The sequence below is a fragment of the Physeter macrocephalus genome, chromosome 9 (assembly GCF_002837175.3).
Source record: "Physeter macrocephalus isolate SW-GA chromosome 9, ASM283717v5, whole genome shotgun sequence".
Classification (NCBI taxonomy): Eukaryota; Metazoa; Chordata; class Mammalia; order Artiodactyla; family Physeteridae; genus Physeter; species Physeter macrocephalus.
In genome coordinates this window covers 89,627,811-89,654,321 of record NC_041222.1, presented here as the reverse complement: position 1 = coordinate 89,654,321, position 26,511 = coordinate 89,627,811, and the positions used below count along the sequence as shown (strand labels likewise).

General features: G+C 40.4%; 1 protein-coding gene across 1 annotated transcript in view; it reads right to left on the bottom strand.

Annotated features, from left to right (window-relative positions):
- The window catches only part of LOC102977445 (contactin-associated protein-like 3), a 203,004-nt gene that overhangs the window by 124,056 nt on the left and 52,437 nt on the right, over window positions 1-26,511 (bottom strand). Inside the window, exon 3 of the mRNA XM_055086950.1 lies at window positions 24,155-24,348. Within this exon, the coding sequence (XP_054942925.1) occupies window positions 24,155-24,280 (126 nt within the window). The 5' untranslated portion in view covers window positions 24,281-24,348. The remainder of the gene's footprint in view (window positions 1-24,154; window positions 24,349-26,511) is intronic.

Genomic DNA, 26,511 nt, shown 5'->3' with positions numbered 1-26,511 from the left:
GGGCGCGAACCCACGTCCCCTGCATCGGCAGGCGGACTCTCAACCACTGTGCCACCAGGGAAGCCCCTACAATCATTTTTGAAAGACCTTTTGTGCTAAGTGAATGTAATCTAACATATAATTTTGGTATGTTTTACGAAAGGGACAATCATACTTCCCACTATTATCATTTAACTAATATGAAAAGAGTTAGTTTGGCTTTTGCTCAATTTTAAATGTGATTTTTAAATCTCATTTTATTAATTTAGATGAACTATAGAACTATGATATATCATAGTATCAGCAATTCAGAAATCCTCAATGCAGTTTAACTTTCAACCTGTTCCAAGAGGATTTAAGGGCATCATAATGTCCCAGGGCTGTAAAAATTTGCTTGTGGATGTATTAAGCATATGCTTATCTCACATACAACTTCTCAGTCTTAGAATGAATGGTTTTTGTGAATTAAAAATTATTCTGCAAAAATTAGCATAGCTGTCCTTGCCTTTAAACATCACTCTGGTGAGCTGGTATTAGGAATAATGAGAAGAAACTTGTATCAACCCTGTCCCCCATCACTGGTTAAGCTACACTATGCTCTATATGCCATGAATCACTTCTTTTAAGAAAGTCATCTTATAGGATGGCCGCTGCTTATACCTGGAAATGTAGAAAATACTTCACTCACAACCTTTACGGAGACTAACTGATGAGGAAACACCCAAGGCAGAGACAAATGAGACGGAGCTGTGCACTCAGGGATGCACAGGTGGGGATGCAGGAAGCAAACTAGCCTCAAGCGGCCCCTGACCTGATGTGATTCTGCAAGGAATTGCAGCAGATACGTTTGCTGGGAAATCAGGCAACGCTCAAGGAGGAGGAGGCTGCAGATTTGTAATTTAATAACGAGGATTAAACTGTTGCCACGAAAGGAGGGGCATTTCTGGTAGAGCAAACCTCCCTGCAAAGGCCCGGACTTGGAAGAAGGCGGCGCACTCTCCGGACAGACAAGCAGGATGCTGGGTGGAACTTGGCTGAAGTTTAGGAAACAAGATGGTGAGAAGAGTCTGGGGAGTCAGGTCAGGGCCACTCTGTGAGGGGCCCTGAGTGTGAGAGTCAGGAAGGGAGACCGCAGTCCCCAGGCAAGGGGGTGCCCAGGGAGGCACGGGGGAGGGGGGGAATATGCCCACCTTCTCTGGGGGAAGATGCCTCCCCCCTCCCCAGCCCCACAGGGGTGGGAGGCGAGGCTGGGGGATTTGCTTCAGAACACAGACGGGAATCTATTGTTATAGACTGTATCTGAAATGAAGAAAATTAGTAATCAGTAATGAGTTAAAATAGAGATCATTTCATTTGGAATTAGACAAATCCTTAAAAGGTGCTACATACACATGGAAGTTCATTTATCTTCTGGTGCAGTCAGGTTTTGGTTTTAGTTTTGTTTGTTTTCCCTTTTTTCTAACCAGCCACAATGAAATCAGGGCTGGGGTAGAGTTCTCACTAGCAGTGACTCCGTTCCCTGAGGGAGGGGCAGTGAGTAGGGTCTCACCTCCTTGCCTGGATGCAGCTCACCAAGCCCTCAGGGAGGAGGGCGAGCACTCTGCCATCTTCCACGGTCCTGAGCCCTCGTCCTTCTCCAGCCCGAGGTCAGAGCCCTGCCTTCCCCTCCTCAGGAGTCTCTCCTGGGATGAGCCCCGGGTGTGGGGCCCTGAGAGGCTGCCCCCGGCAGTTCCCTGTAGTACTAAGGGCTCCTCCCCGCGTTTGCCAGCAGCTTCCGTGCTGGTGCTTGTTAGGGCCGCTGGGCTGGGAGGACGTGACCCACAGAAATGTGCTATTTAGTGAATCCACAAAGTGGCATCACTCAGCCCGGGATGTTAGGATCACATCCAGATGGCCCTCAGGAAACATCTGATAGAAATTGGTAAGTGTAGGTCACCTGAAATGCACCTAGAGAGAGGAGATCCTGGGGCAGGGAAGGGTTTAGGGGACTGGCAGAGCCAATGACAGCCAGACACAGGATAAGATAAGGCCTGGGTGGGTCAATAGGGAGACATAAGATGAAGTCATTAAAGGAGCTCAGGGTCAGGTCTGGTTTCTAACTGCGATACTAATTTTTTATCAAATCAAATCCTAGCCACATACTTCCTGTATGGAGTAAAGGCTGCCTTAGAAACCAGCATGTTTTTATATCTACAGTACTTCTGTCACTTCCTGAACAAGTATTGGCCTGGGAGCATTGTCAGTGCCCTTGAATTTTTGTGGGGTGTCCAGGCATGCAGTGTTCCATTCCCAGCAGCACCCTCAGAAGAGGGAGCAGAGCCGTGTTTGAGGGGAAGCATCTCCAGTTATACAAGGTCAATTGGTTCTCTGTAAAAAGTGACAGTGTCCGCGTGCAGTCCTAAGGGCCCTTTTATCCATCACACATGACAGGTTGGCAGAGTAAAGACTCTTTTCTTCCAGCAGTGACGAGAATATGTTCCTGTTTTGATTTAAGTACATAACCAGAAACAGACTAAAAAGGCATTATAGAAACTATAGAAATGAGTCAAAGATCTACAACAACCAAGCGAATGCACAATCCAAAAAATGTCACATTTAAAAGGGTAGAAATGGGCTTCCCTGGTGGCGCAGTGGTTGAGAGTCCGCCTGCCGAGGCAGGGGACATGGGTTCGTGCCCTGGTCCGGGAAGATCCCACATGCCGCGGAGTGGCTGGGCCCGTGAGCCATGGCTGCTGAGCCTGCGCGTCCGGAGCCTGTGCTCTGCAACGGGAGAGGCCACAACAGTGAGAGGCCCGCGTACCGCAAAAAAAAAAAAAAAAAAAAAAAAAAAAGGGTAGGAAACCTGTGGCAGTTTTTAGTCAATTTTTAGTGCAGCTTGAGGAAAGTGGCAGCCATATCCCCAACCCCCTTTTGCAAACCTAAGAGAGAGCAGACATCTGCAGTGTTCTAACCTGTTTGTGGGCTGCCTAAGGATTGGTCTTTTGACACCTAACTCAGAGTTCAGACAAACAAAAATGGCTCAGATCTCAGAATAAGGGAGCCATGGGAAGCAGCGGGTATGCTTTGTAAAAACGGTTGCAAAGGTAACTATAGACCCACAGACACCAAGGACAAGAGATGACTGATTAAGGAGTACAATAGAACAGCTAAGGCCCCAAGAGTAAGCAAGAGTGAGACTCTTAGAAAAGTAAGACATTTAAAAGCAGATGTATAAATAGGAGAACTGTGGGGAAAAAAAAACACACGCACTGGTCCAGAGACAACACAGGCCTGAAAAGACCCTAAGACATCACATTAGGCTGATTACAAAGGTCTTCCCCTGTGTAGAGCAAGTATAAGAAGACTGGGAGAGGTGGCTGTTTTTTTTAAATGCCCAGTTTTCAAAAAAAGATCACCAGGCATACAAAGAAACAGTAAAACTAGGCTCATTCAAAGGAACAAAATAAATATCCAGAAACTATACCTCAAGAAACAGGTTTTGGACTTACTGGAAAAAGATTGTAGAACAACCATCTTATATATGCTCAAAACGTTAAAGGAATACACCAACAAAGAACTAAAGGAAATCAAGAAAACAATGAAATGAAAATGAAAGCACAACTTACCAAAACTCATGGGATGCAGGGAAAGCAGTACTTAGAGGAAAGTATAATATAAAAGCTTACATTGAAAAAAAAGAAACATATCACAATCAGCCACCTAACCTTACACCTTAAGGGACTAGAAAAAGAAATTAAATTGAAAGCTCAAAGAAGGAAGGGAACAATAAAGATTAGAGCAGAGATAAACAAAGAGAGACTAGAAAAACATTAGAAAAAATCCATGAAACCAAGAGTTGGTTCTCTGAAAATCAACAAAATTGACAAATCTTTAGGTAGATTGACTAAGGAAAAGAAAAAAAAGAAGACTCAAATAATTGAAATCAGAAGTAAAGACAAAGACATTGCTACATATTTAACAGAAATAAAAGGATTATAAGAGATTACTGTGAACAACTGTACACTAACAAACTGGATAATCAAGGTAAAATGGATGAATTCCTAGAAACACATAACTCACCAAAACTAAACCAAAAAGAAACAGAAAATTTGAATAGACCTAGTAAGGAGATTTAGTTGGTAACCAAAAGTTTCCTGGCAAAGAAAAGCCTTGGACTGGATGACTTCATGGATGAATTCTACCAAATATTTAGAAGAACTAAGAAGAACCAACACCAATCCTCTCAAACTCCCACAAAACTTAAAGGAGAAGGAACACTCTCTAATTCATTCTGAGGCCAGGATTTCTCTGATACCAAAGCCACATAGACACTACAAGAAAAGACAACTGTAGACCAACATCCCTTATAAACAATGATGCAAAAATCCTCAACAAAATATTGGTAAATCAAATTTGCAGCATATTAAAGGGATTATACACCATGACCAAGTGGGATTTATTTCTGGAATGCAAGTGTGGTTCAATATACAGAAAACAATCAATGTCATACACCCCATTAATGAAATGAAGGGGAAAAGCACAGGATCATCTCAATTGATACAGAAAGAGCACTTGACAAAAGTTAGCACACTTACATGATAAAAGCACTCAAGAGACTAAGCATAGAAGAAACTACCTCCACATAATAAAAAGCCATATATGAAAAACCCACACTGAACATGATACTTTTTGGTGGAAGGTTGAAAGCTTTTCCTCTAATATCAGGAACAAGACAAGGATGCTAGATTTTGTCACTTCTGTTCAACATAATACTGGAAGTCCTAGACAGAGAAATTAGGCATGAAAGACAGCCAAATTGTAAAGTAAGAAGTAAAATCATCTCTGCAGACAACATGATTTTATATGTAGAAAACCCTAAAGATCCCCCTCCCAAAATTGTTAGAACTAATCAGGGAACAATGTTTCAGGATACAAAATCAATACACAAAAATCAGTTGCAATTCAATACACTAGTAAGGAACAATCCAAAAATAAAATTAAGAAAGCAATTCCATTTACAACATTATCAAAAAGAATAAAATACTTTGGAATAAGCTTAGTCAAGGAGGCAAAAGACTTGTACTCTGAAAACTACAAAACATTGTTAAAAGAAATTAAAGACACAAATGAATGGAAAACCATCCTGTACTCATGGATTAGAAAACTTAATATTTTTAAGATGTCAGTGTTTCACAAAGTGATCTACAAATCATTTCAACAAGGGTACCATGTATTCAGAAAGGACAGTCTTTTCAACGATTGGTGCTAGGAAAATTGGATATTCACATGTAAAGGAATAAAATTGGACCCTTATCTTATACCATATACAAAAATTAACTCAAAATGGATCAAAGTCTTAAACATAAGACCTAAAACTATAAAACACTTAGAAGAAAACATAGTATAAAAATTTCATCACATTGGATTTGGCAATGATTTCTTGGATATGAAACCAAAAGTACAGACAACATAAGCCAAAATAGACAACAATATAACATATAGCTATAAATGCTTACACTGAAAAAGAAGAAATATCAAAATATAACAACAGAATTTAAAACTTGGATACATCAAAGAACATTATCAACAGAGTGAAAAAGGCAACCAATGGAACAACAGAAAATATTTGTAAATCATATATATGATAAGGGGTTTATATCCAGAATATATAAAGAACTTTGTACATCTCAACAACAAAAAAATCAATCTGATTTTAAAATGCACAAAGTACTGCAATAAACGTTTATCTAAAGAAGATACACAAATGCCCAATAAGCACAGAAAAAGATGTTTGTTAGGTAAATACAAATCAAAACCATAGTAAGATACTACTTCACTCCCTTTAGGTTGGCTATTTTTTATTTTAATGGAAAATAAGATGTGTTGGCAAGGATATATAGGAAACTTCGTGCACTGCTGGTAGGAATGTAAAACAGTGCAGCCACTTGCAAGACCATTATGGCAGTTCTTCAAAAAATTAAAAATAGAATTACCATATGATCTAGCAATTTCAATTCTGGGTATATATCCAAAAAAGTTGAAAGAAGGGTCTCAAGGAGATATCTGTACACTCATGTTCACAGCAACATTATCCACCATAGCCAAAAGGTGGAAACAATCCAAATATCTACCAACAGATGAATGGATTAAAAAAATCTGGGATATACATACAGTGGAATATCATTCAGCCTTAAAATGAAGGAAATTCTGACACATGCCACAACATGGATGACCCTTGAAAACATTACATTAAGTGAAATACACTAGTTACAAAAGAACAAAAATTATATGATTTCACATATATGAGGTATCTATTCAAATTTATAAAGCCAGTAAAATAGTGATTGCCAGTGCCTGGAGAAAGAAAGGAAATGGGGAGTTAGTTTTTAATGGGTAGCAAGTGTCAGTTTGGGACGATGAAAGAAGTTCTGATGGATGGACTTGGAGGGCATTGTGCTGAATGAAAGAAGTCAGACAGAGAAAGACAAACACTGTATGATAGTACTCACACGTGGAATCTAAAACCTATAACAAACTAGTGAATGTAACAAAAAAGAAGCAGACTCACAGATAGAGAGAACAAACTAGTGGTTACTGGGGGTAGGGGGGCCAAAAAAGGGTGGGGAGTGGGAGGTACAAGCTATTGGGTGTAAGAGAGGCTACAAGGACGTATTGTACGACACGAAGAATATAGCCAATATTTTGTAATAACTGTAAATGGAGTGTAACCTTTAAAAATTGTATAAAAAATATACACATTCAATAAATATTAGTTGTTTTACCTCTCAAAAAAGTTCTGAAGATGAATAGTGGGGTGATAGTGACCCAACAATGTGAATGTACTTAATGCCACTTAAAATACTTAAAAGGATAAATTATATGTTATGTATATTTTACCACAATAAAAATTTAAACAAAGTAAAAGTGCATTTTCATTTAGGTGAATGTTAGACATGAGACCCAGACCCATACAATGAGAAACAGAAAGTTTCCTGCCTATGAACTCCCTGTGGTAATGGGAGACTCTACTCATCTCAGCCAAGGCTGCAGATTTCCTGGGCATTCTGGGGGGCTGCCACTACGCCCATCCTCAATTTCATGTCAGTGACACAAAGCCCATTGCGACTGTACCTTGTTTGGTGTCACGCAGTGGCAGGACACGACAGAATTTCTCAGTTCTTACCAGGGAATATAGTCATCATCAACTTCACACAGTGAGAGTCTCAAATTGCCCACAATCTTATCTAGCTCTTGCCAGCAGGAACACTTTTATATCTTAAGGTAATGAACTCTGAATCATTAATACGAATCAAGAGCTGAACAACGGAAAGTTACACACCCATGATTCAATCAAGATAAACGCAGAGAGTCCACATCCTCCCACCCCCTGTGATTTGGATGCTCATATTACCCAGCTATGAAGAGCCAGTTCTGACTGCAACTGCTTCCCACTGAAAATGGGTAGCAGAAAGTCTCCCAGGAGATTGTCTGATAGGCAGCCTCCCCACTGTTTCTTGGGGAACATAGTGCAGTAAACAGATCATCTCAGGGGGCTGTCAAATAGACAAAACAGAAGTGAAGGTAACAAAATCAGCCCTTAGCAAACAGCGTAAACTGGCATTAATAAGAAGAAAATGGTGATTGAAAGAAAAGTATTACTTGAAAGTAATAAAGCCAAAATCAGGAGAAAAAAGCAGAAAGCAAAACCAAAGTAAGTGTAAATGAGAAAATAAATTAAAATGAAATTTGAAAATGACCTAACAACTTTTTAATAGAGAGAACTGAATCCAGTCAAGCTCTTCAGGCTCCAACCTGGAGGTAGGTAAAGTGAGGGGTGAACAATCAGGGCCACTTGCTTCTGTTCTGCAGATGACAGCTGAGCCAGCTGTGCACCTCTCCCTTGCATCCTCCTTTCATCCTTCCTCCCCTTCCCTGGTTGACTCTTGGCCTAAGGTAGTTCTTGAGGACCAGGTATTGGGTTCAGATTGATTTAGGGAATAATATACATCTTGAAGCCTCTTGAGGGCTTCCTATGACTGAGGAAAGGACCAGTAAAGGACAAAGACTCAGGAAAAACTGATGCTCAGAGAGGTTGTGTCCAGATAAGAGTGCAGAAAAGCAAAGCCTGGCCTAGAACTGCTCTGTCTCTCATTTCCCTGAACCAAGACACCCCAGGTCCTGAGCTGAGCAAGTCCACACCCCTTTATGAAGCAGGGAATGTGTTTTGTCCAACACTGAACTCCTCATCGCTGGCTTCCAAACATGGCAGGAACATCTGTGTCTATTTCACATCTCACTCCCAGTAGGGAGACAGAATTCACAGAGGCACCAAACAATCCAGCATCTTTGTTTCTATGTGGAACCTTGAGCAAAGATGGCAGACCCCTAAGAACAGAGCCACAGCCTGGGCTGGGACAACAGCAAAACCACATCACATAGATGTCCATTCAGGATCCTGAGGTCAGCAGTTCTCCTGGTCTTTTCTGACCACTGTCCTTGGATGCACCTTCACCTCCTAAACCCAGCCCTAAGGTGACCCAGACTTGCCTCTGCCCCACCAAGAACACGATTGCGTTGTAAAGTCTTCCTCCCTCTCATCCTCTCTTTCTTCTGTGTGCTCTGGGATTCTATCTCACTGCAGGTACTTAATAATAATAATAATAATAATAAACAGGAAAATAAAGGGCTACTTCAATCATATGTTAGAATGTTCCAGAGTAACACAGAAATTGACCATTGTGTAACTCTGAGCCTCAGTTTCTTCGTCTGTAAAATGAAGACACTCGTGGAGAAAGATTAAATGATATGATGCACCTGAAATGCTTATAACCATGCCTGGCTCACAATAAACACTCAGTAAATGTTAGACACCAACCACGGTTCTTCACCTTGACACAAACTCCAGCCTCCCTTTCTAGATGCCACTCTTTGTAGTACTCAGGAGTACTGTTTGCTCATTTTCTCACATTCCATTTGCCATGGGGTCCAGAAGCATTTCTTATCAATTTCTAGTCAATTCCAGATTAAACTTCTTCGTCCCTTACAAAAAGTGGACACAACAAACAAAATGAGAAAGTGCCTCTTTTCCTTTATGATAAGCATCCTTTGACTATAGCCACCTCTGTCCTTCCAGGCCACTGTCATGTTCACGTTGAGATATATTGGAGTTCTTACTCCGGAACCTGTGAATGTGAACTTATTTGGAAATCTGGTCTTTGCAGAAGTCACCAAGTTAAGATGAGGTCATGGCAGTGGACCCTAATCCAATATGACCTGGGTCCTTACTAGAAGAGAAAAGACACGCACAGAGGGAAGATGAAATAGAGAACACCCCATGACAGTGGAGGCAGAGATTGGAAGGATGATGTACAAGCCAAAGAACTCCAAGAATTACTGACAACATCATAAACTAAGAGAATGACCTGGAAGAGAGTCTCCCGAGACCCTTGCCCTGCCCATGCCCTGCCAAGACATTGATTTTGGACTTCCAGCCTCCAGAATTATAAGAGAATAAATTTCTGTTGTTTTAAGCCCCTCATTTTCCAGTACTTTGTTACAGCAGCCCTAGGAAACTAATACAGGGATAGATTTAATTCCTTTCAGTTTAAAGGTGCCCCGTACTGTTTGACAGGGGAGAGTTTTCAAAAGACCCTAGATATCACAGTCACGTTCCTTTAATAAGTGATTCATGTATTTATTATTTATTTAATCTAAGGATAGAAAACCTATTGGCGATATAATTCACTGACCATTTCACTTATTATTACTTGGGGATATATGGATGAAAAAAGTGTTGCCACATTAATTTTGCATTCCATTCTGACGATATTTTTTGGTAACTCTCAAATTTTCTTCCAATATGTAGGAGCTTTTCCTATGTCTGAATTTTCCATCAGTGGGAACTTTAGCTAATAAAGCGTTTGCTGCAGCATACAAAAGAGCTCCCCAGGGATCTCTTTCCACTGCTCAAGTAATTTTTCTCTTCTCTCTCTTCTAAAAAAGAAGGATATTAAATCATTAAAACGTTCAAAGCTCTGAGAGGAAGATAAGCCATTCAGGTTGAATGATTAAGAACATTAAAAAACACAGAAGAGAAGACAGGAGTTCAATCCAAATAAACTTCATTTGTCTAACGCACATCAAACATTGTTTATTTGAACTTCTCTCCCTTGGCCATAGATGTAGTGTGAGGCTAAGTTCTGGTATTTCCACCGCCTGGCCTTCTTTCTTTTTTTTTTTTTTTTTTTTTTTGCAGTACGCAGGTCTCTCACTGTTGTGGCCTCTCCTGTTACGGAGCACAGGCTCCCAACGCACAGGCTCCCAACGCACAGGCTCAGCGGCCACGGCTCGCGAGGCCCAGCCTCTCCACGGCATGTGGGATCTTCCCGGACCGGGGCACGAACCCGGGTCCCCTGCATCGGCAGGTGGACTCTCAACCACTGAGCCACCAGGGAAGCCCCCTTCGTCTTTCTTACTCACAGCTCCTTCTAGAAAAATGCCCTGACCTTCGACTCTTCTTAAAAACTGCTCTTCCTTATCTCCTAACTGATCCCACCTCAAGGACAAAGTGAAAGGTGGATTATGCCAATAAAATAAGCAGAGGGTTTCCAGCATACCACAGGGTAATTGGGAAAATGACTGGAAGATGAGTCATGTGCTTCAGGGCTGGAGCTCACCCTATAGGTATTTAGGGTGCGTGGCAGACAGATGCACTCCTGTCCATGCATCCAAACCTCTGTAATATAATCTCAGAGACAGCTTATCCTTTTATATGCTGGAAGAAAGTCACCTCACCATAAAACTCTTAGAAGAGAACATAGGCAAAACATTCTCTGACGTAAATAGTACCAATGTTTTCTTAGGTCAGTGTCCCAAGGCAATAGAAATAAAAGCAAAAATAAACAAATGGGACCTAATCAAATGTACAAGCTTTTGTACAGTAAAAGAAACTATAAACAAAATGAAAAGACAACATATGGACTGGGAGAAAATATTTGCAAATGACGCAACCAACAAGGGCTTGATTTCCAAAATATACAAACAGCTCATACAACTCAATAACAACAACAAAACCCAACTGAAAAACGGGCAGAAAACCTAAATAGATATTTCTCCAAAAGAAGACAAACAAATGGCCAACATGCACATGAAAAGATATTCAGCACTGCTAATTGTTAGAGAAATGCAAACCGAAACTATAATGAGAAGATGCAGACCTGCTCCTTGTCTGGGGGAGGTTGGCCTCTCATCTCTCAGGACTGCTGTTTCTCTAGCACACCCTGAGAATGGCCTGGATAAAATGCACCTAGAGCCTTCACCCTTAGCCTATCCAGAAAGAGCACACAGGCACTCAGGGTCCATGTGGACTGCATCTCCCCACATATCTTGAGGGTATTTCAGTGGGTAAGGGAACCAAATAAAACACCATTTAGGGGAGGATGCAGAGAAATTGGAACCATTGTGGAAATGCAAAATGGTGCAGCCACTATAAAAAACAATATGAAGGTTCCTCAAAAAAAAGAAAAATAGAATTAGCATAAGCTCCAGCAATTCCTCTGCCAGGTATATGTCCAAAACAACTGAAATCTGGATCTTGAAGGGATTTTTGTATACCCATGTTTATCACAGCATTATTCACAATAGCCAACAGGTACAAACAACCCGATTGTCCATACATGGATGAATAGATCTCTTAGTCCATTCAAGTTGATATAACAAAATACCACAGACTGGGTGGTTTATAAACAATAGAAATTTATTGCTTACAGTTCTAGAGGCTGACAGTCTGAGATCAGGGTGCCAGTAAGTTTGGGTGAGGGCCCTCTTCTGGGTCTCAGACTTTTGTTGCATTCTCTCATGTTGGAATCAGATAGGGATCTCTCTGGAGGCTCTTTATGAGTCACTAAGCCCTTTCTTAGTGGAAGACTTAGTCACTTCACAAAACCCCCTACCTACTAATACTATCACCTTAAGGGGTTAGGATTTCAACATATGAATTCTGGTGGGATACAAACATTCAGACCATAGCAACTGATAAACAAAATCTGGTATATACATACAATAGAATATTATGCAGCCCTAAAAAGAAGGAAATTCTGTCATGTGCTATAATATGGATACTCAAGGACATTATGCTACTTGAAATAAACCATCACAAAAGGACAAATACTGTATGATTCCACTAATATGAAGTATCTAAGGCAGTCAAAATCATTGAAACAGATAGTAGAGAGATGGCTGCCAAGGGCTGAGGGGATGGGGAGGGAAATTTGTGTTTAGTGGGTTTAAGTTTGCTTTACAAGATGAGAAAGATCTAGAGATCTATTCCACAACAATGTGAAAATACTTAACACCACTGAACAGTACACTTAAAAATGGTAAGGATGGTAAGTTTAATGTTATGTTTTTTTTACCACAATTAAAAAACTATTTTGTATTTCCTTTGTTTTTTTCCTCTAATCCTTTCAAAACCTAGTACTGAACAGCAATATACGCATGTAGTTTAAAAATACCATTCATCGCGTACTCATGGCATATCTTTACCCAGAATGAGAAATGCTGTTAATAATTTATCTTGTATGCTTCCAGAAATAGTCTATATATATTTACATGCACATATATGTATATGTTCATCTTGGAAATTTCTAATGGAAGCACAATAAATACATCCCTTTTCCTAGCTGTAAAAAATAATGTTTCTTAAATCTCATTATGAATAAATGTATTTGATAATCTTGTACACATGAAACTTATATAATGTTTTAAACCAATGTTACCTCAAATAAATAAATAGATCAATTAATTAAATAACCTCATTGTTTTCAAAGGAATGAATTCCATATAATGTTATATTATTCCATAAAATGGAGTATCATAATTTATTTGTGTTCACCTATTGACAGAAAACTGGATCTTGACTGTAAACAATGTAAACAATGCACTTAGTTTTCTCACAGGCACTTTCTGTGCACCTCTGAGTGTTCCTGTAGGACTAACTCCTAGAAGTGGAATTGTTACTTGGTGCAGACGATATACTGACAGGACTTAAAAGCATTGCTCCTTTTGCGCTGTCATCTTCAGCACTCTAAATAGTGGGTGCTTTTGAACACTTAAGTTTATAGAAATTGTCCTCCAAGGACGTGAATAATGCTGTGATAAACATGGATGTACAAACGTCTCTTCAAGATCCCGCTTTGGGTATATACTTTGGGCATATACCCATCTTATGCCATTTTATGCTCCTACCAGCACTGTCTGAGAGTGCCTGCTTCCCATGCCCTAAGGAAGAGGATCCCCATCCTGTATCATCACTTTATTCATCTCCAACATGAATCCTCTGTACTGTGGTAAGGTGGTTTGAGTGTGGGCCCTGCAGCCAGACAGCTGGGGTTCAAATCCTTGTTACATCACTAACTAGTTCTGTGATTTGAAGATAGTGAACTTGAACTTTTCATGCCTCAGTGTCCCTTTCTGTAAACTGGGCATAAGAGGGCTGTTGTGAGGATGTGTTTAATAAATATGTATAAAGCACATGAAGCAGTGTCAGGCACTCACTAAGTACTCAGTATAACACTTCTTATTGGTTTAATATTTTTCTTTAAATTGATTCTCTTTTTAACCTTAGTTTTATGCTAAATGCTATGTAATAATATCATAGATCAGATGTGTACTATTTACATCTTATTCTGAAAGACATCAAATTACATGCATACATTTAAAATGAAAAGAAAGTTTTTCTAGGACACAATTTGAAAAGGACTGTCCTAAGCAAAAGTATTAGCAAAGGTTTTGTGGAGTTCAGGTGTGAGAGGTTACATTGTGTCACACTGATGCTGTAATTTTTATTTCTTCATACTGGATCCGTACATCATATCTTAAATAGAGAAAAAGTGGACTAGACCAGGGGTAAGCAACCTAAACCCAGAACCAGCTGGCTGTGTGGCTTTTTAAATAAAGTTTTATTGGAACACTGCCACACTCGTTCATTTACATATTGCTTCTGGCTACTTTCACACAACAGCAGAGTTGAGCAGTCACAACAGAGACTGCATGGCCTACAAAACCAAAAATATTTATTATCTGTCCCTTTATAGAGAAAGTTGGCTGGCCCCTGGTCTAAACCAATATTTCTCTCTGTCTGAGACCCTTAAACATGCTTGAACAGCATCCAGCTTCTCAACTGCTGCCCTAATCTTAACTACTCTGAAAGTTTGAGGTTTGCTGATCAGAAATTCTCCACATCTCAGAGTTTTGAGACTGTGATATTAATATTTTAAAAAGTACTCAAAGCCTGTTTTTGTCTTTTGCAAAATTTTAAAATTTCATCATTGCTTTTGTCTATACAAATTTATAAAATGTGGTCTGCATCAAAGGCAGAAAATTGTTCTAACTGTTAAGTGGCATAGGACTGCAGAGCGCAGAAACCATAGGAGTTATCAAGGGCTGTGAACACAGCAGTGCTCTAAACACTCCACCTCTGCTGTGGGCCATTTTCTCAAGATCCCAACGAGTTTGGTACCAAACCACTTGAGTCTTTTATGTCAAAACAACAGACCCAGGAAATCACCCATAAATAGCCTGAAGTACATACCATATCTGTGCATTCTGTACATTTACACAATGTGTGCAAATTGTAGAATCTGTAGATTTTGATTGTCGTTCCATATGAGACCCACTATTAGTACAACATCCTATGAAGTTAAGCTGCCAGAACTGCAGTCACGAGGAAGAATTTCCATGAAATCCTGGTGAGATGCTCCCTGAGCTGTCCTGCCTTCCACCTTCCTAAAACTTGGCTCAGCAACACTTCCTTTCAATGAGTCTGCTGCCGGAGCACCCTTTTTTGTAAAAATTCACTTTTTCCATCATTTACTTTTCTTGATTAAAAACAATATTTTTGCCATCTCCCAATTGAATAAAAAATTCTACTTATAAAGCTATTTCCCCCACAACTCTGCCATACTCTGTTCATATTACTGTTTAAGATTTACCTTTTTCATAAAATATATCCTAATTTCCATATATCTCTAATAACACCACTTCTGCATCTACTTCATTCTATGAAAAGTAAAACTGTAATTTGTAAGATGTCTCAAGAGTTGCTATTTATCCCGCTACGTATTTAAAATTCTACTCACCACCACATCCCTCCCTCCCAACCCAATAGCACGTGGCAATTCAAATGAGCAAAATCGTTACTTTTGCAAAGCAATAAAGTAGGTACAAAGGATATCGGGATAAACAAGCTGTAGTCCCTGATGCCAGAACTGATGTGAAATAAGCACGAGGTGAATAAATATGGCAAAAGAAAAGTAATACTTGAGAAATAAAAATGAAAAATCCTAGGAGTAGAAAAAGAAGGGAGTGTCTACACAATTTTGGTACAGAGTACAGGGGATTTGAGTGAAGGTTTTCAGGTTGGGAAGGATTGTAATCGACAAATGGAAGAAAGGATGCTCCACGCCCACCGAATGCCGCTGGCCCTGGCAAGAGGCAGTTGTTACTGGATCCTGGGTTTCCAGGGACCCATCGATTACTTTGTGGTAGCAGCTCAGATGTCTCATTCACTTCTCTGCCTCAACCTTTTCAGCTGCTCTGAGAGTTTTCGACAGACCAAATCCAGCTTTTATCTCTATTGTCACCGAGACCTGCAATGAAGGGCAAATGGAACCACCTCTCTCTCGGGTTCAGCAGGGCATCATCCTTGTACAACTTTGTGGGGAAAAAGTGTTAAGCCTCTTGTTACACTTAGGCTTGGCACCGAAAGCCTCCCATCACACAAGCAGCATCACACAGTTGGCTAAGTTTTCACTTAACTAACCATCTGGGTTGAGGTCTGTTTGAGAACAGCAACTTTTCCTTAATTCGATCTAACAACTCCTTATTGAGAATCTGTAATAGGCCTGGCCCTCTGAGGAGATTAATCCCTGACCTAATGGCTCTCAGAGCCCAGGAGGGGGAGACATGTACAGAAAATTCAATTGTGGTCCACAATGGTAAGTGCAGTCAACAAGACTGTCCATGGTACAAAGTCACTGCCTCGGGGATCCATGCGCCTGACGTAATGAGGTGAATGGTTAGGAAGGAGAGGGCCGTGTCCCTGACAACGCCAAGGCACATGGAAGAGATCGATACAGAATCATTGAAATGCTGCTCCTATTCTGCCCAAAACCACCCAGTCTCAGAGCCAAACTTGAAATCCGCAAGCCTGGAGCTGGCACAAGCCCCAGACAGCCAAGGCACACTCTGCAGACCCTCTTCTTTGCAACCTGCTACCTGATGTGGGGCTTGGCTCTGTTGAGTCATCAGCTCATTAGCAAAAAATGTATTAACCTAGACCTGAAATTAACCAACATATATTGAAATGACTGAATTAGAAGGAATCTATGTCAAGAGAATTTCCGCTCCTTCTACCAACAGAGCTTCACACTTAGCAGAGTGTCTGCTTCCTTACATACAAACCCTCCTTATCTCTGAGTCCAGTTTTTCTTATTATGATTTGACACTGTCCTTATCCCTCTTTATTCTGAAACTACACAGTCATATGATCTTTCTATTTATACCAAGTAAACATAATTCTCTTAAACCTGAATCCAATATTCTTTATTAATTTGATTACACAATATTTCAAACATCCCCCCCAGAACAGATATACATGTACTGATAATCTAGATTTATTTTAACAAGGTAAATATTTTGCCATATGTTCATCAGCTCTTTCTCTTAAATAAATGAAGTGGTGCAGGTATAACAAACGGTCCCCATCCCACCCCCATGCTTCCAGTATTTCCCTGTCTTTTTTCTGCCCTGCAAATTTGGGGTCACCTTTGTTGCTCTCTTAGAGCACTGTGAGATTGTTGTGAATCTTTCAATACAATATTAATTAGCCTCATTAATTAGTCTACTTGGTATTCTAGGTTGGAAATGATCTAAAGAAGAACAAAGTTTCAAACGATTTGCTAGGCCTATCTTATATTCATTTAAGGAATTACTGCTACCTATTTTTTCAATGTGAAAGAAATCTATTAAATAGAATTATTTATACTAGAACTTATGTTTATTTCAAGTGATTTCTTTTCTTATTTTTCTCAAATATATTTTGCCAGTCCTTTCTTAGAAGAATGCCTTTTTCACACAAAGGGCCTGCATAGGAAGAAAAATCCACTTAAATTCTAGGTTTAATTCAATGCATTTTGAATAACAATTTCCATCTTAAATTCATAAAGGATATAACTTCTGAATTAGAGTTCTGATGAGTTTTTAATACGAAGAATAAACTCCGAATGAATGCAGAGTATAGAGATTCAGGAAATATTATAGTTCTCAAAGATAGGACTAACTTTAACCACTTGATTGTTATTGACTGATAACAATGAGAAAATACCTGGGCTCCACCCCCCTAGGTTGCTGACTATCAGGGAGAAAGAGGGTGTCTTGCAGTCAAAGGGCACTGGAGCAAGGTTCCTGAGGTGCTGCTACAGAGAGCATCACCTGTTCAGGCTAACACATGCGTGGGATAAGCTGCATCCTTGAGCAGGGGGCACAGTCCCCTCTGATCCAGGCAGCTGGAGGATAGTTAAGGGGCAAAACAATTTCCCCCAAAGCTGGGACTTGGTTCATCCCAGTCAGTGCTTCTCACGATCTAGCTTGGACTGGAATCACCTGCTCATCTTGTTAAAATGCAGATTCTATTCAATAGGTTGGGGTGGGGGCTGAGATTCCATATTTGTATCAAGATCCCAGGTGATGCTGCTGGTCCGTAGGTTACATGTTGAGTAACAGGACTCATAGCAATCTAGGTCCTTTAATTCACAGAGAAAAAGGGAAGGCGAGGAGTAGAAAGATAAGATGTATAAGAAGAGGAAAGCAGAGAAATGGAAAAGAAAGCAAAAGGTCATGGAGAGAGAGTGAAAGAGAGAGAGAGAGAGAGAGACAAGGAACAGGAAATTTGATAATATGCCCCTCCCAGCATCCCTCCCTTCCAAGGGCCCCCATCAGGGTGGACATAAAGTCTTTACATGGCCCCACCCACCAATCCAGGGGCTTCGGTGCTAAGTGTAGGGTGGACTGGGAGCCGTCCTGATCAGATCAGCTCCTCACAGGTGGTGAGATCTGAGACTCCCCTCAGCCAGAGCCAAGTAAGTCCGAGCATTTCCTCAGATTTTTGAACCAATGTAGGAAAATGAATGCCAGAAGCTAATCCACAGAAGGCACAGGGCAGGGCTGCCTCTTAGTTACACACATGCCAGAGACCCAGCTAAATCCTCCCTTCTCTGTGTGGTCCGATTCCCAAATTACCTAGACTGATTCAAGTTGATTTTCTAGAATTTGTAACAACACAGATAGAAGAGGGATATAGGGGAAAATGGAGAGAGAAGAGAGAAATAAGGAGAAAAATATTTAATGATAGGTGAAAAAAATAGATAAGGAAAGAATAGAAGGATAGAGGAGAAGAGGGAGAAATAGTAAGGAGATGAGAATGAAGACAAAGTATTGATAAAATAGAAGAAAAAACACCCAGGAACTGCAGGAGGAAAGGTCCCCATGGCCAACAGGGACCCAGTGGTCCTGGGCCAGATGAGCGTCAACAGAGGACACCATTGCAGTGGACACCATTAGCCACGGTCTCCCGAGAGGAGAGGTGGGTATTGGCCTGGCTCTCATAGAGTCAGCCCATTGGTCCCAAACAACTGGAACGGGAAGGGAGAAGAGACAGAGTCAGGGCAGGCAGGTGGCCTGGGAAGGACAAGGCTTGCTATAGGGTCCCAAGAAGACCAAATAGGTGCCAGGAGGGTGGTGATGGAGCTGCCCCAACACCCCCCTAGAATACTGCCAGCGCTCTAGACTGCCCACTCACGGACCTCTCCTGCCCACCAGGGATGCTCACAGACCCAGACTCAGAGCAGGACAGTGGTTGGAGCCCACACCTCTCCCCAGCCTGGTCCAGAGGCCCCCAGGGAGCTCAGAGCTCACATTAGCTTGCAGGTAAGAATCCTGGTTCGCAAGGGCTGCCCCACAAAATTCTTGTAATGAATCTAAGAGTCACAGTAGATTGATGTGTTTGCTGACATATTCTCAGGGAAACAGTAGAAAATAAACATTAGTGAACTTTGTCAGTGATCACTGATCTGTTGCATTGCTCACTTCAGTGCTGTTCTATGATCCTCAGTGTCCTAAGACTCTGGCTATTTTCTGATTTAGTTGGGCTGAAGTTGCAAACTCATCTTCTAAGTCCTATGGATGTTTAGCATCAAGCTTGGTCAAGCCACCTGGTTTACTAAATGACCGATATAAACCATGATTGTTCACATCGTATAGGAAATGCACCCCTTCTAAACTTGTTCGAACAGTGATAGTTCTTCCACCACATTTCAAGTGAGGACATTTACTCTGCACATCAAAAGAGTTTGTATGTCCTGAGATGTAGTGCATCCCTTGGTGAGAGACGGTGATGCCTTTTCTGTCATGTAAGACACATTCCTATATTTCCATTTAAATAAAACCCTTTTGGGATGTATTTCACAGATCTGAGTATTTGTTTAATTTATTTGTTTATTTTCACATAGAAATCCAGTTTAGCCATGGAAGCAGTCACTCATTAAGAAAATATATTAATGTGGAACATATCACCAGTGAAGAACATAATTTCTTTTTTTTAAGAAAATCAATTTGGATAACTAACCTTCAGTAACTGGACCTGCCAGTCCTCAAATCCTTTAGTCAAAGACTTTGTGGCCAGCCATGTCTCAATTTTATAATTTTGAGAATTTAGAGAGGTATACATTGCATTTCACATATTAATATTCCATGGCAAACATGTGGCAAAGCATATGGACAACTTGCCCAAAGTAACGTAAGTAAAGACCTTTTGTCTTATTATCATCTCATGTCCATTTTCAGTAAGGAGTTAGGATAGACCTTTTTCTCAGAGTTTTTGGAATTTGGAAAGAGTTAACATGTATTAGTGGGCAAAGTTAGCACAGACAGCAGACAGACCCAGAAGAACAAGAAAAGTCATTTAAAAAAATTACGACAGGGAGAATATCCACAAAACTTTTAAGGCCAGAGAAGGAGTGCTTGATTTGGACTTTCTTATAAAAGTAGGAGGCTTCCTGAGAAGAAAGCCAATACACAATCTTTCTTGCTGGGGGTCAAGGTTACATCAGCGAGGCCACAAGCTGGGGACACTGCTGTGGGTGAGAGCCACACTACTGATGGCGGGGCAGCAGCCTCTCAGGGGGGACAACTGCAAGCAGGTGCTCAGATACCCCTGCAACATGACTTCATATGACTCTGGAAAACATCTTCAGATCCAAGGAGAAATGTGTTTGCCAGGAAAGGATACCAAATGCAGAAAGAAAAAAAATCAGAGACATATAAATACAGTGGGGTGGGCAGAAAGGCCTCAACGATGTCCAGGCCCTAAAGAAAGGAACTGTGAATATGTTACTTTGCATGGCAAAAGGGACTCTGCAGATGGGATTATGGTTAGGAAGACTGTCCTGGATTACCCAAGTCGATCCAGTCTAAACACATGAGCCCCCTTAAAGTAGAGGACTTTCTCCAGCTAGAAGAAGAGGAAATCAGAGAGATGCAGCAGAAGGAGAACAAGAACAAAGAGCGATTTAAAGATGAAAGGGACTTGACCCACTGCTGCAAGAACAGGCCACACAGAAAGCATAAGGGATGTGGGAAGCCTCTAGGAGCAAAGACCAGCCCCCAGCTGACAGCCCACAGGAGATCAGTGTCTCAGTCCTACACCCACAAGGAAGTGAGTGAGTGTGTATGCAGAAGCATCAGGAGGGCAGTCCTGACTGCTGCCCTCTGAAAGGCCTGCTTGCAAGGCTGGCCCATTCCCAAGACTCTAATGATAAAGATGGCTTACTGTGCCTAATGTTTGTTCAAATAGTGTGGTTCATACTCAATACCTGCCTTCCTTCTGGAAGTCTGGAATTTTGTTACATGCAAGGCAGAGGGTGCCTACATGACCAGCCCCCAGTACATAAGCTCCCCTGGTTGGTAATATTCCATGTGGGTTGCTATAACTCACTGCTGGGGGATTAAGCTAGTCCCGTATGACTTCCCTGGGTGAGGACTGTAGAAACTTGGGCCTGATTTCCCATGGACTTCACCCCATGCACCCTCTTCCTTTGCTCATTTTGCTCTGTGTCCTTTCACTGTGCTAAATCATAGCTCTATGACTACACACTGGTCTTGTGAATCCTCCCAGCAAATCATGGAACCTGGGGAAGGTTCTGGGAATCTCCAGACACCTTGAAGGACAAGTCTTCCCCAGAGCCTCCAGGAAAAATGCCCTAAGCAGAGAACCCAGCCAGGTCTACTGTACTTTAGACCTACAGAACTATGACATAATAACTCTGTCTTGTATTAGGTCACTAAATCCATGAAAATTTGTTAAAGCAGTGATAGGAAATTAAGTAAATGGCACCATGAATAAACATATTACTTTCACTAATGAAGAGTATAATACCTCAAGGAAATTTTTTAAAATCTTAAATTCATTCTCAAATTAACATCAGCAATTCATATCTAAAACAACCACCTGAAGAAGGGGTAGAACCTCTGGTAAGGTGTATGGCTGACTTTTAAGAGCAGCTGACATTTTGTGAGAGGTCTGGAAAGCAGCCAAACCAGCCCAATCTTTTTAAAGAAACTGTGAGTATAATGTCAGAATCAACTAGTGTGACTGACTGCTGTCAATGCCAGTTTGTATAGTCGGGCCCAGATGAGGAGATGAATTCACTTAACCCATGGTGGTGCATGCAGAAGATGTGAGGATGAGCCCCTTTCCTAAAGGAGCTCAAAATGTGAGAGGAGAAACACCTGCACTGGAGCTTCAAGGATCACTAAGCTGAGACCAAGGGCTACAGAGAAACACAGAGCAGGGAGCTAAGGAAGGCATCCTACCAGAACGTAGATTCCACTCATTCGTTTTAATTCAGCAAACATTTACCAGCGTGCTCGGCCCCAGGCACCATGAAGTGCTGGGGACACAGGGAGGGATGCAAGCTCAGCAGGAGTGTAAGGCAGGCCACTTTACCCATGTTTACTGTGTGACAGGATGGATAGGATTGAGGGGTCCACTTCTGTCCTCACCTGCATGATCTAGGATTAATAATGCCACTATATTCTTGACCCTACTTCCCCAAGGGTGCCTGACCTTTAAAGAAATCAGCAGATGGTGATGCTTACATATGATTCCTCTCCAACCTGCTTAACTAAAAACAAGACTTTTTAGAGTTGCTCAATCAAATGGGATTGGAGCAGGGTGAAAATATGAACCTTTATTAATACAATGAAGACTAAGTAGGCATTAAGTATTAGTTAACTAATTCCAAAAAATAGTATTTAATTTTGAACAAAAGTTCTCTATGTAAGTAGATGTTTCATTAAGCTTTAACTTACTTAAGCAATATTGACCTTAACCCTGCTCTGGACTTGGTGTTCTTTAGAATGAGCACAACATTAATATCTGCTTCTGATCATACACATGGCAACTACTTGTTTGGAAACCTTAGGTCAGCCAGCCCTAAAAACACTCACATATCCCCTCCCACTTTGTTCTTTTCTCTAGCATTAGACAACTAACTAGTTTTTCTTGAATCAGTTTGCATCAACATATATTGACTAACTAATAAAAGCTCCAGGGATAAAAAATTAAGTAGACCACAATCTATTAAGTTATAATAAGTTACAGAGTTCTAAGGAAATTCAAATGAGGGCAGTTTGTTACCCAACGAATATTATCATTTTGTTGCCTGTTAGTTTTATAGATAAGCTATATGCTAAGACATAATGGCTTTTTAGCTGACAATTTTCTTCTTATCCTGAATTAAGAAGAAAAAATTTTTAAGTTATACAACATTCTTAGCCTAAATTAAATGGAAGATACACTGTATATTTTTTATTGTGGTAAGATATACATAACAAAAGTTTAGCATTTTAGCCACTATTTTCTTTTTCTTTTTCTTTTTTTTTTTTTTGCGGTACGCGGGTCTCTCACTGTTGTGGCCTCTCCCGTTGCGGAGCACAGGCTCCGGACGCGCAGGCTCAGCGGCCGTGGCTCACGGGCCCAGCCGCTCCGCGGCGTGCGGGATCCTCCCGGACCGGGGCACGAACCCGTGTCCCCTGCACTGGCAGGCGGACTCTCGACCACAGCGCCACCAGGGAAGCCCTTAGCCACTTTTAAGTGTACAGTTCTGGACATTAGCATTCACATTGTTGTGCAAACCTCACCACCCCCCATCTCAAGAACTTTTTCATCTTCTCAAACGGAAACTTTGTCTCCATTAAAGCACTTACAGTCCATTCCTCCCTTCCCCTGGCTCTTGGCAAGCATCTAAATTATATTTTTAATAAGAAGAAAAAAGTAATTTCTTCTCCACCTGATGAATCTTCTTCAGGCCACACCCCATCAGCCAATTGCAAACCTGCTGCAGACCTTTACAACACTCTGCTTTTAGAGCTTCTCATTCAGAGCAGACTGTGATTTAAAGATATGAAATGCTAAATATATAATAAATCACATATATTGTAATATTCAAAAAGTTAAGCAAACAAAATTTAATTCTTCTAAAAGAAGCATGGATATGTAATCAGAAGTAGAAACTATGTCACTGATGTAAAATAGTTATGATTCCAAAGAATCCTAGGGATCTATTGTCCATAAATTACAAGAGGCCACATGGTGCCCAAGTTCCTGTTGGAGCAGGAACTCAACACATCCCTCAACAAGTCCTCCACAGAGAGACTCTCCATTACATCTATTTTTACATGTTCAGGGTCTTTCAGAAATTTCATTTTATCAGAGGGCATAGAGAAAATGAATTTGCTTTATTTAAAAATGCCGAGGCAATATAAACTATTGTGTTTGTTATAAAACAAAAATAAAATCAGTTGTATGTGACCTATTTATTCCTTAGACTTCACACTATTTAAAGGAATAATGGGAAGACATTTTCAATATTTTGCTACATTATAAAATTGTTTTACTTATTTCATAAATTAGCCATGGACAGTGTATTCTGGAATGTCACATGTGGCTTACATTCAGTGGAAACATTTTCAAGTAACTTAGGAGGCTCTCTTTCTATACTTGATCTGACAGATGGGCAACAACATGCAGTAACTAGCACAATTCATACTCCGACAGACTGCTTTTCAATAAAGCACATACCCAGATGCTTTCCTCTCGTCGATATTGCTTCCAGTTCCTCCCGCCATCGCTGAACATCAGGAGGTAGCTGGTCACCCAGTCGGAGCTCCCGTATCCTCCCTGGGTGGCCACAGCTGTGACCTCCATTCTTTCTCCAAGGTCAATCTGCAGCCACTGGTATTTATTTGACACAAGGGGAGACCAGCCACCAGCTCCTTTTTGTGGGAATAAAAATAAGAAAACCGGTAAAGAAAGAGAAATCTTTGAAATCTATATTAACCTGTAAGAATGGGATCATAAATAAGATTTATGAAAATCACAGTTTCAAATTCTGCACTATATAATGCCTCATAATTATACAAACACACTCACACACACACACATACAAACACAAAATAAAAACACAGGTTAAATGTAAATGGATGAAGCCTATATTAATTGTTTTGTTTCTTAGTTCATAACCGCTGACTCTCTGGTATTGAAAGTGAAATTGCTAATGTAATAGGCAGACAACTAAACACCATGCCATTACATCAGTGCTTGGAACTAGTGTCTTTATTGGCTTCAATGCATGACTTGCCCTTTGTTGGACATAAAGGAAAATAAAGCTAGAATACCTTAATTCTGGATTCCCAGCATGAGTAAGTACAATGTTGAACGTTGGGATAACAAAGATGGCTATGCGCATAGCCCTACACTCAGGGTGCTTACAGGCTCATAGGAGAAAGCAGACATTTCAAAGAACAATTTGAAATGTAATATGGGAGGGGTGGAGGTGAAAGTGATTTCTGTGCAGGGAGGGAGAGTTCTAAAAAGGCAGCAAGGAGGGTGAGAGAGAACCCAGAGGAAGTGAATGAGGAGGAGTTTCTCAGGTATTCAAGACAATAGGTGCAGAGTGGAAATTACCGTGCTTTGTTTTCTCCAGTGCCTGTGAGAAACTGAAGAATTAGGGATAACTGTGAATGTATTATTGATATATTTTGTTCTTCTAGTTTAACAGAAACATGTTTTGAATTTGGGTTTAGATGTCATATTATATTTTCTGAATTTAAAATATTATGCAATATAAAAATTGGGAAATAGGTTTGAAATGCATTCTGGAACTGATATTTTGCTAATTATCCATGTCTAGAAAACACAGTGTCATGTAAACAGTCCCTAACACAAAAAAACTAGCTTTAAAAAAATTTTTCCCCATTGTCTTGACATCTAATTTGAGGCTCTCATAATAAGGTCTGACACTTTAGACAACATTTATTATCTTTTTATTAGGGGCTATTATTAACATCCATGTCCTGTTTACAAAAGCTGTTACGACCAAGTACATGTCAGGAGGTGTGTGACATGGTTACAAGACAGCTCAAAGGAAAATGGAAGTGTAGCACTTACATCAGGGTGTAGAGGTGAAACTAGCAAGTGGGCACATCTGTTGCTTCACTATGTCCTCCGTTAACTGCACTACATGTATAACCCTTAGCAAAATTTAAAGCTTACAAATTCTTTAAAACTCAAATTCTTTCTAAGATTTCCTAATTTCCTGCAATCTTTATTCCAAAATTTCCTCTCAACCACAAGCATAATGTCTTTTCCTTTGATCCACATCTTAAATACGCCACAACTCTGGTTGTTCTGTAATGCATTTTTAAACTTTTTATTTTGAAATAATTTCAGACTTACAAACGAGTTGCAAAGATGGGATAGGGAATTCCTGTCTACTTTTTACTCAGTGTGTCCTAATGTTAATATCTTACATCACCATGGTATTTTGATCAAAACTAAGCTATTAACACTGGTACAATGGTAACAAAACGACAAACTTTATTTTGATGTCTCCAGTTTTTCCACTAACTCCCTTTTTCTGTTCCAGGATCCCACATTGCATTTAGTCACCTTGTCGCCTTAGTGTCTTCCAACCTGTGATAATTTTCAGTCTTCCTTTGTCTTTAATAACAAGATTGATCACCACCCAACACCTCCCTGCTACTTCTACTGATTTGTGCAAAGGTCCCATCTAATGTTTGATGAATGATAAGTCCTTCTGGGTTCTAGCTGAGGGTTAACTAATAGTCCCAAGTAACATTACTCTGCAACTGCCTGTAATTTTATAATAATTGCCAAAAGAAGTCAGAAATTAGGTCTTGGCATTTAGCTGATCATTTTAACTTAAAGGTTCTACATTTGAAGTTTTATATGAATCAGTTTAAATCTCTGAGAAACTGCTAAATGTCCTATATTCTTAGTATCAAAGCTGTAAAGAATGTACTGAAGATACTTTTTCTTTCTGCATTTCACAATCCTTCTCTGTCATCTTTAATCTCTCTTGAAGCAGGAAGTATCATTAACACGGGTACCACATGTACAGAAATGCAACAGAGTAA